This window comes from Cicer arietinum, chromosome 3, assembly GCF_000331145.2.
Source record: "Cicer arietinum cultivar CDC Frontier isolate Library 1 chromosome 3, Cicar.CDCFrontier_v2.0, whole genome shotgun sequence".
Lineage (NCBI taxonomy): Eukaryota > Viridiplantae > Streptophyta > Magnoliopsida > Fabales > Fabaceae > Cicer > Cicer arietinum.
The window spans coordinates 6769270-6782293 of NC_021162.2; the positions used below are offsets into that span (position 1 = coordinate 6769270).

Sequence of the window (13024 nt, forward strand, 5' to 3'; positions counted from 1 at the left end):
GACACATGTTTATATATATAATATTATATATATATATATATATATATATATATATATATGTATATATGTATATTATTATGTATAATGAAAAGTTAAACATAGTCATTGCAGTTATTAGGCAGGAAATAAAAATGAGTATTTTTTCTGTTAGGTATTATGTTCACGGGAAAACTTTTGTACCATGGTTTATTGAGTAACAATTTTTGGTTTTTGTGTTTTTCTTCATCCCTTTTATGTTTTGTTTTGTCCTATAATAATTTGTATTAATTTGCAAATAAAACCGGACTCAAAGGCTTCTTGTGCTCAATGGGGGATAGGATTGAGTTTACATAGCTAGTCCTTGAGTTAATTGGAATTTTGCTCACAGACTGGGCTCATCAAAAGCTTGTTTCTTCTTTTTAAATACACTTGTCTTGTATTAGTGGTTATCTCTATGGATTCTAGAAGAAGTTGATCAGTGGAGAATCACCTGGCATTGAGTAAATTGCTCATGTCCATTCTCTGGTCTTTCTCCATATCTCTGATTGAATGACACCAATTTTCGGACGGTTATTGGCTTATCTTATTGGGTATTAAAAGCACCAGCGCCACTATATGTATTTTTTATTTCAATCAGATTTGAGTATATGTGATTGCACCTTAAATTTTTGTATATTTTATGTTAAAAGATGTCTTCTGTTCATGGGTTCTACAAATTCTTGATATCTTTTCTTCTATTTTTCAACAGGCAAAAAATATGGTCATTCCTTATATGCCTATGTTGGTTCCACCAACCAACTGGACAGGGTATGATAACTTAACACATTTTAGTGTTGTCTTTCTAACCCTTTGCTTATCATTTTTACTGCTTATCAATTTTATGATTATAAGCGTCCAAAATAATATGTTAATCACGTCGTACTAAAAAATGTAGGTTAATCAAGAACGGTAATTTTTATTTTAAATATTTTTCTTCAATCCTTCCCCTTTCTCTTTGTTTTTTTTGTCTCTTGTTCATTGATGGTTTTTTCCAATGGTGGTTACTACTATGTGATAAGTTAGGAAAAAATTATAAGGGTATTTTGGGTAGAAAAATATGCTACACCAAATTTCCCTATCCCCTTTATCTTCTTTATTATATGTGTAGATGTATAGATTTATTATATGTATATATGTATAGATGATGTATAGATGAAGAAGGATTTTCCTCATACACTATCAACAATCAATCATACTACACTTTTCATAGTATATAACATGTAAATGACATGCATACTACAAACAATCAATTGGCTTCGATGTTTATAACATGTAGACTACAGTTTTTCTTCTTTTGGATGAATGTCTAACTTGGTGCTGATTCTCAATTTTCCCTTTGGCTAACTTTCACAGTTATGACAAAGGTGGGTACTTGTTCTTACCCTCCTATGTCATGCGTACTCATGGAGTCAAGCAACAACGCGAGGCTGTCAAGAACGTCCCTAGGAAGCAACTAGAGCCTGTATATGAGGTCTGAATTTATCATAATTTTCATGCATTTTGGGTACAGTACAGATATTGATGTTACTCAATGAAGAGTTGTGCTTGAATGTACACCTACCTTGTGATATGTTATATTTTTTTCACTATGCTTTTGTTTAAGTAGGGAGTTTCTTTTGATAAATGTACATATAAAACGCTTGTGATTAGGCTCTGGATACTCTTGGGCATACAAAATGGAGGATAAATAAAGAGGTACTCAGTGTTGTGGACAGGATATGGGCTACTGGAGGCACACTTGCTGGTTTGGTTAGCCGCTTTGATGTAAGTTTAACTATACAATTTCTTTATTCGTCTATTGTTTTAATTGTTATTTGTGATTTTATTGTTCAAATTACGCTACTCTATAGCACCGAGTAATTGCTATTTTGACAACACTGGTGTAAATATTAAAGATTTAGGAATCATGAATTTTACATTTTGTGCTTTAAGAAACTTATTGTTGACTATGGTTTGAAATGGTGCTCAACTTTCTATTGCAGGCTGATTTACCCAAGGAACCGGTTACTGATGATGAAGTAGAGAAAACTAAATGGAAATGGAAGCTCAAATCTGCGAAGAAAGAGAACCGGGAGAGATATTCGCAACGTTGTGACATCGAACTCAAACTTGCTGTATGCTACTTTGACCTATATGTGCATTAGCTTGTAGTCCTTATTTTTTGTTTGGTGACTCATTCATTTATATCTACGGGTGCAGGTAGCCCGAAAAATGAAGGACGAAGAGTCTTTTTACTACCCACACAACCTTGATTTTCGGGGGCGCGCATATCCCATGCACCCACATTTAAATCACCTTGGTTCAGATGTATGCCGAGGGATATTGGAGTTTGCAGATGGACGCCCTCTTGGAAAGTCTGGTCTGTACTGGCTGAAAATACACCTCGCAAATCTATATGCTGGCGGTGTTGACAAACTATCCAGTGAAGGTCGCATAGCATTCGTTGAAAATCATCTTGATGACATATTTGATTCTGCTGAAAAACCTATGGAAGGAAGACAGTGGTGGTTGAATGCAGAAGATCCATTCCAGTGCTTGGCTGCATGCATAACTCTAACTGAAGCTTTAAGAAGTTCTGCACCAGAAGAGTTTATGTCACATATTCCAGTACACCAGGTATTTTCATGATGCAAATGAACTTTGACATATCAAATATGCTAGGGTGTTCATAGCTTTGCTTGGGTAGTTTGAGGTTATGACACAGCCATGCCTTGTATGAATTGAGTTGAATGAAGCACACGAAAGACACGTCGTCACTGCTAATGTAAAAAACATAGGACATTGACAGCGATTCACATTTATTTATTTATTACAATTAAATAAAATATGAACATTAATTATAAAACTTTATTTTAAAATAAAAATTGGGGAAGGGGTAAATTTTTATTATTCAAAGTGGCACTAATGGTCATTTTACAACTGCCCCCGAGGGGATTTGAGCTCGATACCTTGAGGCTACAAGGCTAAATTCTTACCACTTACCTAGCACCTCAAGTATTGTGAATCAAAATATATATTGCATTTCAACTTAAGGAGTTTGTTTCATTACAAAAATTATCAAACAAGATATGATGATTTTGCACCTTCATTCATTCATGTACTACTGAAAAAGTAAACATGTTGTAATGCCTTTAACCCTCATTATTGCTTTGGCACATCTTTAACCCTCGGTTGATGTGTCATGGGTGTCTAAGTTGATTGAAGCAAAGAAAGAAGTTGTTTTTACGTCACTTGTTTGATGTGTCGTGCAGGTGTCGGACACGGTGACATTCGGACACGGTGACATGCTTAATCCCAAAGCTGTCTGTGCTTAAAACTAGTAGTGGAGTACATCTCTGCTGAAACACCACACACACACACACATAATATATACCCTCACTGAACACGCAATACTGTAAGCCTCCTGCACTAGGCTATCCTTATATTTCTCCCATTTATAATTTGTTTTTATAATTTATAATATGGTGGCTCCTAGCGTGATAGTTCAATTAAGTCCCTCACCGGTGAATTAGAAAAACAATGCCGTTAAATTTAATCAATGGTCTTGATGTGTTTAAAATGAGAATATCTACTCATTTCCACACACAAGTCTGCCCCTATCTTTCCTCATGCGTGTCCTCTCCAACAAACCACAACAACTTCATTCTCGCTCCCCTTACTATGACCATCAGCCACCCCACTCTTCTCCTTTAGATTTCACTATCTGCATCCTGCAACTTAGAATTATATGGGGGTTAAAAACATCAAATAATAATAACTAAAACAAAAATAATAGAAAGGGAATAAAATGTGAAGCAGAGGAGAAGTGCACTCCTCCTAGTTTAATTTTTTCCCCTTTCTTATTCTGGAAAATGAAAAGACTCGTAACACTTTTTTTCTTTCCTGTAATGTTTGTCTTATATTTGATTTATGCACGATATTCATGTGGTTGGAGATTGTGTGAGAAAAGTTACATATATTCACATTTTTGTTTCTAACTCTTCTACACCTTTAGTTATTTTTTTAATAAAGTGGTCCATCAGTGAATCACCTATTTGATGGCTCACGCTAGATGCCACCGTATATATTATAAAAGAAATTAGTTTCAGTGTTTCTGATAGGAATGGGTTAGGCCCCACGAGTGATGAGGGGGATCTGTTAGTTAACAGAGATGAAGTGAGGCCTAAGTAGTGGCGAGCATATCTGAGAAAGAATAAGAAAGGGAATGCAGGAAAAGTGTGATTGCCTAGCTGGCATAATTAGTTAGTATTCCCCTAATAAATAGGAGTGTGTGGGGAATTAGTTTGAGAATTGTTTTCTCTAACTGAGGAGCATTAGCTCTGGAATCATTTTCTGTTTTCATATCCATTAATACAATAATTCTCTTCATCTAATTCTATCTTACCTCTGCTCTATCAGTTTCTATAGCATTTTTCTTCACAGTAATGCACTTAATGCTTTGTCTTAAAGTCACCAGCTTAATCTATTTCTATTGATTATTTGTTGTCTGGTATAAAAAATCATTTAGTCGTGGAATGTTGTTGTCATGCCCATCGTTATCATGATTTCCGTTTATAATGTACCATCATGTTTATTAACTAATCAATATTTGTACTATGATTTTTTGTCACAGGATGGCTCTTGCAATGGATTGCAACATTATGCTGCTTTAGGAAGAGACAAGGTAAATGGGCCCGTGTCAGTTTGCTTTCCCCGTGTCTTTTTCCAATTTTTGAGTTTCAAGTTATTTAGTCCTAGGTATTAGAGATCAAGTTAAGGTATGAATACCACTTCTGAATGTAGCTGTGTCCTAAAGATTTTGATGGTTGTTGAAAATGATCTTTTAAAATGATTTTTTAGTTCGAGACTTCGAGTAAAACTTACAATCACATTAAACTTTGTACACTTGCACTTAGGTATAAAACCATTCATGTGCTTTCATCCAATCCAACTGCGTAAGCTTTTGAGATGGTAATTTCATGATATGGTATCAAGCCTCTTTGACTATGTGATCTTGAGGTCAAGCATTGTTGCTCCTCTTCTGATAGAAATCGACTTTCAACATAAGGTTGGGTCGGCATGTGCAAAAGGCCATTATGTGAGGGATGTGGTCGATATAAAACCATTCACGCACTTTCATATTAGAGTAACTATTGTATTTGTATATGGGTCAGGATAGTACTTAATTATATGCTTAGATGTATAAAGATACACCAACTCATTGTATTATGTTATGCTGTTATAATAGAATCTATTTGGGCCACAAAGGCTCCATCTCTATATATACATTCATGTATCATACTCAGTTATCAATGAAGCATTTGGCCAAATACTCAGAACGGGGTCCTCCATTTTCCTTGTTGACCCAACACTTTGTCACAATTTGCCTCACTTTCTTTCAAATATAGTATCATATATAGAGCCTTTTCTTAGATCTGAAACCTTCGATATTTCCCTTAAGAGTTAAGTTTTTGGGATGATTGGTTCTTGTCAGTACTATTTGGTATGTCGAGTCTTTTGACTGTGAAGTTTGTTTTGTCTTTGGGCTTGGTCCGAGACTGGTCTTGTCAAAAGTGACTCTGGCTGAAACATATGCTTTGTTTTTATATATAGGTTTATGAGTGGAGATATATAATAGATATATAATTATCATGTGTTTTGTGAGAACTCTTAAATATTTCACAAAAAATAAATGCTATCTGTTTTCCATTTTTGAACAAAACTATATTGCTGATTAGAGATATCTATATAACGATTTGTTATTTATATATTTTAATTTAGCTAGGGGCTGCTGCTGTCAATCTAGTTGCAGGAGAGAAGCCAGCCGATGTTTACTCGGGAATAGCGGCTAGGTGAGTATTTGTGTATATTGTTACATATAGTTTAAAATTAAGACACCTTTGTCTTATATGTCTGATCAACATGTTTGTTTCTTTAAACACATTTCCTTTTCCCCCTATAAGATTGGAATTTCTACATTTTTTGTTAAAGTCTTGATGTTCTCTCAAATTGAAAATTTGGAGGGTGGAGGGGGAACCCTTATTGAGCATTAGCTTGCCGAATAATTCTCCAGTTCTGCATGATTTTTTTTTGTTGGTGATTTAGGATGATTGGAGGGCATATGTGTTAAGTTGGAAGTAATTATTTGACCTTTTTTGTCTTGGAAATCTTGGCGAACAAGGAAGTATCCAAGGTTTTCTTTGTTGGTTGGATAAATTTTAACAAATCTAGAACTGGTGGTTACTTTTAGTGGTTATAGACGGCATGCTGAATTTCCTGATTATGTCACTGGTATTACGGTTGAAAGATAAATGGAAACAACATTTGACCACTTTGTTCATTTGTTGAGGATATCTTATTGTGCTCTTATGTATTTGTTTTTCTTTCTACTAAAATTTTCCTTTATCAAAAAATTAAGGAGGTTGATGGTGCAATTGTTTTTCCTGATATGCTATCTGGTCTATTATTTATTTGTAGTTATTCTGACATTGAAAAGCTCTTTTTTTTGCTTCTTTTCTGTGATATCTTTCAGTGTTGTCAAATAACGGATATAACACTTTATCATTGCGGAATTTGCAAGCAAATCACAATTGTTGTACGATATGCTATTTAGTATAAAGTATTGTGAATAAAAGCTATTGCGGTGCTCTAGTGTTGTAGGCTTCTCGCCTTGTAGAATTTGAACAAATGCTGTTTTCCCCAATCCGTGACAACACTAGTCTCTTTTTGACTTGAATTGTGAGAGGCGTCTTGGTTGTAAACTCAAATCATAAGAAACAATTTTTATGCAGGGTATTTGAGATCATGCGAAGGGATGCTCAGAAAGATCCCACAGTTTTTTCTGATGCTCGTCATGCAAGGGCTTTGGTTAATCAGGTTATTTGCAATTTGTTTGGTGTGATATGATTCATATTTTGACATTACAAGGAGAGATTAGGACTTATAGCTGTTGAAACTTGAAAGAATAAATTATAGTTCACCTCAAATCATAAACCTTGAGTGATAATAATTTATTCTCTGACAAATTCTAGTTAATGCTTGTGTTTTTACATTTCCACTCTTCACCTCAAGACTGATTTTGAGCTGATTGAACTTTTTTCTAGGTGGATAGAAAATTGGTTAAGCAGACAGTGATGACATCAGTGTATGGTGTCACTTATATTGGAGCACGGGAACAGATAAAGAGGAGGTTGAAAGAAAGAAACACTATTTTAGATGATTCAGAGCTTTTTGGTGCTTCTTGTTATGCTGCAAAGGTTAGAGGGGGTTAAAATGGATGGGTTTTAAATACCCTCTCCTTGTTAAGTATGTAGTGTTTGTTTCATCTTTATTTTCCTTCTCAGGTAACCTTAACTGCCTTAGAGGAGATGTTTCAAGGCGCACGAAGTATCATGAACTGGCTTGGGGACTGTGCAAAAGTATGTTAAATACTCCTTATACTAACACTAGCGTCTAGACGGGCACGTCCTGTCCGCTTTTTTTTTATTGTGCTAACGTGTGTATATTGTTATTATGGATAAAAAATATTGAATTTGATGTGGTTACTTATTTAATCTGGGAAGCAAGTGAAAGGTAATTTTGGAAATAAAAAAGGCCACACCAAAATGGTGTGTTGCCTTTATATATTGTTATGAAGAACAGTGGACAGTGTATGTTGTCATACTTATATTTGGAAAGAAAGAATATAAAATGCCAAACTCAGGGAGATGGATTATTTAATTGTGTTATCTATACTTGTGTGTGTACAAAGGGATACCAAGTTTTGGTATGACTTTTTTCTTTCAATTCTACCCTTCATTTTAACTGTTTTATTTACAATTTTATCTTTTATTTTTAAATAACTGAACTTTAAAAGATATGTATACCTACCTATATATAAAAAGATACCAAATTTTTTGTAAATTGTTTCTTTCATTTTTATCTTTTGTTTAAACTATTTTTTACCATTTTATCTTTCCTCCCCAAATAAATAACTGAATTTTTTAATTAATCGTATAAAATATATAATGTCTATTTATTTATTTATTTATCAAAAAAGCAGACAGACGGACAACATGCCAGTCTGCACGCCATTTGTATGATTATGGCTAATAAGACAATTGGAACAGGTAATTGCATCTGAAAACCAGCCAGTGCGTTGGACCACTCCTCTTGGACTTCCTGTGGTGCAACCTTACCGTAAACTAGGAAGGCATATTGTGAGTGCAACATAATTTTTCCTGGAATTACATCATCAGTACTTCTCCCAAGTTTTCATAATTTCTATGCTGTTTATAGGTTAATAAGCTTTTATTATTGTTATATATGTTATAGGTCAAAACTTCACTTCAGATGTTAACATTGCAACGAGAAACAGACAAGGCAAGTTAGCAATTTTTGTGGCTGTATAGAAATTATATGTAGAAGTACTAGAAATTTTTATTGACTTGTGTGAAGCAATTAAGGAAGATGGGAAAGGATATTTATAGACAATATTAATTAGTTACCTCGTAAAATTACTAATTAAGAAAAAACAATAAAATCTCATGGTTGGGATTTGTGATTCCAATGGGCTTCCAGTGTTCTCAATTGTGGATTGCAAAACTTGCAGTTTGTCCAAATTTTGCTACATCATAGTGTTGTAGGCCTGTAGCACTGCTATAGCTGTAGTTTGACAACTATATGTACTAAATAGCGTATTGCAAGACAATAGTGACTTGTTCAAATTCTGCTACGCTTTAACACTATAGCCTCTATTTGTCAACACTTTGGGCTTCACACGCTCATCTACAGTGGACATCAAAGCTGATTAAATAGAATCTGAGCTTCCTATGGTCACCTCATATCATGCATGGGAATTTTGCAGTGCTTGTGTGGCCGGCTTCTGTAAACCAAACATTTCCAGAATTTTTAGTTCATCATTATGTACTCTTTTTATTTCATATCTTTATATAAACAAGCTTGCAAACATTTCTAGCAAAGTTTATATTGGAGAAAATTTTGGTATTTTGTTTTGATTTATATTTTCCAGATCTAACTTTTAAATTTTATTTTCAAATATTCCAGGTCATGGTCAAGCGGCAGAGAACCGCATTTCCACCAAATTTTGTTCACTCGCTTGATGGTTCTCATATGATGATGACTGCAGTTGCCTGCAAAAATGCAGGCTTGAGTTTTGCAGGTATTTCCTTGTTAGGTTCTTTCCTTGGTTTTAGTATTATAATTGTAATACTGATGATCGGTGATTGGTTTATATACTTGTAGGGGTTCATGATTCATATTGGACGCATGCATGTGATGTTGATAATATGAACAAAATACTGAGAGAAAAGTTTGTTGAACTCTATGAGACCCCAATTCTGGAAAACGTATGTTGTTTAAATGCTCATTTTTTATATCCAATACTATCTTGTTCCTAGGTATATTTTACTTGAGGTGAAATTCGTAAGTGTAATTCGTAAATCTTTTATGAAAAGAATGGCATAGTCATGATTGAAGACGACTTCGACTTTGTCAGTAGATAACGAGGTAATTATAACTGGATCAGACATTGAATCTGCTTAGTCACCGGTTTGAGGTTTAATGGTTTGACTGGTGTTGGATTGGGATTGGCCTAGTTTCCATTTTTCAGAGTCTTCAGAACTGGACATAGGTTCGGTTCCCAGTTGAACTGTGGACGGTTCGGTCCGGTTTTGACCTTGGTGATCAAACTGCAGATATTACTTTTGAGTGATGTCCTTTTTTTTCTTCTAGGATTTCATTTCTCCCTTCTGAATTACTTAAAAAGAAAAGGATCCAAAATCCATGCTACTGTGCTATTTAACAAGATGCAAAGTCTGGAATTATTATTCGTTAATAGTGCATCTTAATTTATTTAATTTGAATTTTGTACCTTATTCTGTTGGTGGTTTTTTACATTATTGTTTGATCTCTTGTTTGTTTATTCCGTGAACAGTTACTGGAGAGCTTTCAAGAGTCTTTCCCATCTTTACAATTTCCACCCTTACCTGAACGTGGAGACTTTGACTTGAGGGAAGTTTTAGAGTCGCCATATTTTTTCAACTGATTCTAATCTAGTCCCTTCTCTAAAGCTTGGATTGGATTCAGTCTTTTAGCCCTTACTACTGACAATAGCTATCTGTGTGAGCTCGACGAGGACGAAATATCTTCTGAAAGTACTCATTGTAGAGGCTGCTATAGTTCTATTTCAGTGGCTGTATATAATCTTCAAGGGCAATGTAGGGTTTTGCGGAGGACCCTTGTTGAATCAATGACAATATCTTCACCCTACTTTTTGTAGTGTAGATGATTATTTGGGGGTATACACTTATGGAAGCTGGTGCAAGTGTTCAACAATCAGGATTGAGGAAGCATCTAAGGGAAAAGCCAAGGAGTTAAAGTATGCATTTTAAGTCACTGCAGCACGAATAATAGATTTCATTTATTTAGTTTTTGAAGAATATGGGGAACTTTTCACAGTTCGAGTATCAAATCTGTACTAAATTCAACTTCTGAGTGAGCATGCAAATCATGTCATGGATAGCTGCAGAGAAGTCTACACTATAGTTTTTCTCTTGTAAATATACAGTTGTTTAAATTAGTGTACCCACATGATTTATTTATGATTTATTTAGTATATGATTATTATCTATAACAAGGGGGATATGATTGTTCGGAGTAGTTTTTTCTTTCAATTTTATAATTCGAACTTAATCCAATAACTATTTTAAATAAACGTGAAATTATGTGACTTCTATTAATTTTATGGAGAAGAACAGACAAGTACATTAGTGTACGTCTGCACACTATTATACATAATAGGAAATACTAAGAGCATTGGTGTTGGAGTGAAGAATCATTCTATTGATAAGTATGGCATTCTATCAAATATCAAGTGAAAGTGAATATAGGCGAGTTCTTTTCCATGCTTTTTATATTCTTGTTCCAACAACGAGTATTAGAGTTGTGGTTCTTTTTTAGAGAACCCATGATTTTGTAGGCCAATGACTTCCAATGGCCATTTTTCAGAAACTCTTCACTTTCTTGATGGGAAGAATTATGTTTAGTAGTGCACATAAATGGAGATGATGTTTGGGAGTTAGTACCAAATCGGAGTAGTTGGATACTAACTCAACAGATGGCCAAAGATCAACTTTCAAAGAGATGAAGGAGAAAGCTTACAAAGCTTAATTTAGCCTCCATCAATGTGATACATCTGATTTTGAAAAGATTGTGGTGTCTTCTGTATGGCAAAGGAGGCTTTGAACATTAAGGAGACAATATGAGTCAGTGCAGATGGTGAAAATATGTCAGACAAAATTTTACACGAGTGTAAACCAAAATAAATCAATATGGTAAAAATATGTCAGATATTTTGATTCTTGAAAATATCTCAAGAACCTGCCATCGATATGCCATGTTATTGTTGTTGCCATAGAAGAATATAAAAAGGATGTTGAAACCGTGAAAATTGAAGAGTTGTAAGGATCACTTGAAGTGGTGTAGTGAAAGTCACTTAAACCACAGGCTCAAGAATAATAGAAGAGGAGACCAACAAAATGTGGCACCAAAGAAAAGGGACAACTTGATCGTAGAAATGGAGACAATTTTTTTAACTTGATCATAAATACTAATTTGATATGATTTATTTTTTTTATGGACTAAAAAATGTTTTTATTTTTTTCAAGAGTCTCTCAATTTTTAAGGGACCAAAATGAACCTTTATTCTTTATTCTAAGATCTTTTGAAGTATCTTTATTTTTAAAATTTGGTCCGATTTATTTTTCAAGTATTAAATTGGATTTCTCAAAAAAAATTCAGGCACCAAAATGGACATTTACTCTATAATAAATTTTCTTATTTCTTTTACGTATAGTAATTTTCTAACTTCTATTATTCATAAAGTGACATCTCAATAGCAGGATCGAAGAAGAAAAACAAGATCACATATTATGAATTTGATGAGAAGCATGTTATTGATCAAGAGTTTGCCAAAGTAATTATGGGAGAAGCACCCACAATTGTAGCTTGTATTCTAAATAAAAGTTCTACAAAGAGATTTATTGGAAAGACTCGAGAAGACAAACGAATTCAAAGCTATCAATTTTATGGGGCAATTAAATCTAGGTTCAGATAAGGTCTAAAAAATTTCTAAGATTAAAATGTCCTATTTTTCTAAGCTCCCAAAATTGAAAGTTTCAAAATCTTAAATTAGTCTATAGACCTCAATTTTTTAGGAAATTATCTTTTCCAAAAAAATAACTTTTTATGGGAAAATATCTTTTGAAAATAAAATATAATAACCTTTTTAGAAAGAAAAAAAAAAGTTCTTTCTAATTATTTTTCTGTAAAACTAACTTTAAAAAAAATAAAATTATCAGTTATAAAAAAGATGCATATTAAACCCCCCTTACTTAGTCTAGAGCTGTCAAATAAGCCTAAACTCTTAAACCTCGTTTAAAAAGGTTCATACTTAATCTTTTAATTATAGACCCTCTTTTGAGTGAACTTTTTAAGTCAAAACCAATTTTTTCATTATTCTATGTGGGTCTTGATGATGGACTCAATCTTTATGTTAATTAAGATTATTTTGGAAAAAAAATAATTTTTTTCAAAAAAATTAATTTTTAATGGAAAATTTTATTTTTTAAATATTCAAAAATAGTTTCTTAAGAAAACATAATAATTTTTTCTTAGAAGAAAAAGTTAAAAAAAAAAATCTAAAAACAAAAATTCTCAGAATTATAAAATTTTTTGATAAAAAAAATTTGAGAAAAAATGGCCCCCACTTAACCCATAGAATTTTGGAAGTTTTCTTACCTTTTAGGCTTTCATTTAGTGGAGTGTTTTTAGTTATAAAATTTTTTAGTACCTCCGACGTGTAGACCCCGTCAAATAAATAGTGCATTTTGTAAAATTTACATATCTACCTAAGCATAAAAATAGTAATAATAATAATAATAATAATAATAATAATAATAATAATAATAATAATAATAATAATAATAATAATAATAATAATAATAATAATAATAATAATAATATTAAT

General features: G+C 33.1%; 1 protein-coding gene across 2 annotated transcripts in view; it reads left to right on the forward strand.

The window, feature by feature from the left end:
- Positions 1–10656, forward strand: part of LOC101505957 (DNA-directed RNA polymerase 2, chloroplastic/mitochondrial) — a 14697-nt gene extending 4041 nt beyond the window's left edge. For both annotated transcript variants that reach the window (XM_004491900.4, XM_004491901.4), the window contains 15 exons: positions 728–786; positions 1372–1489; positions 1669–1782; positions 2001–2132; positions 2218–2634; positions 4631–4681; positions 5779–5849; positions 6789–6873; positions 7101–7253; positions 7341–7415; positions 8106–8195; positions 8311–8358; positions 9043–9157; positions 9241–9344; positions 9932–10656. In XM_004491900.4, coding sequence (XP_004491957.1) covers positions 728–786; positions 1372–1489; positions 1669–1782; positions 2001–2132; positions 2218–2634; positions 4631–4681; positions 5779–5849; positions 6789–6873; positions 7101–7253; positions 7341–7415; positions 8106–8195; positions 8311–8358; positions 9043–9157; positions 9241–9344; positions 9932–10042 — 1743 coding nt within the window. In that variant the 3' untranslated portion in view covers positions 10043–10656. The remainder of the gene's footprint in view (positions 1–727; positions 787–1371; positions 1490–1668; positions 1783–2000; positions 2133–2217; positions 2635–4630; positions 4682–5778; positions 5850–6788; positions 6874–7100; positions 7254–7340; positions 7416–8105; positions 8196–8310; positions 8359–9042; positions 9158–9240; positions 9345–9931) is intronic.
- The last annotated feature ends 2368 nt before the right edge of the window (positions 10657–13024 follow it).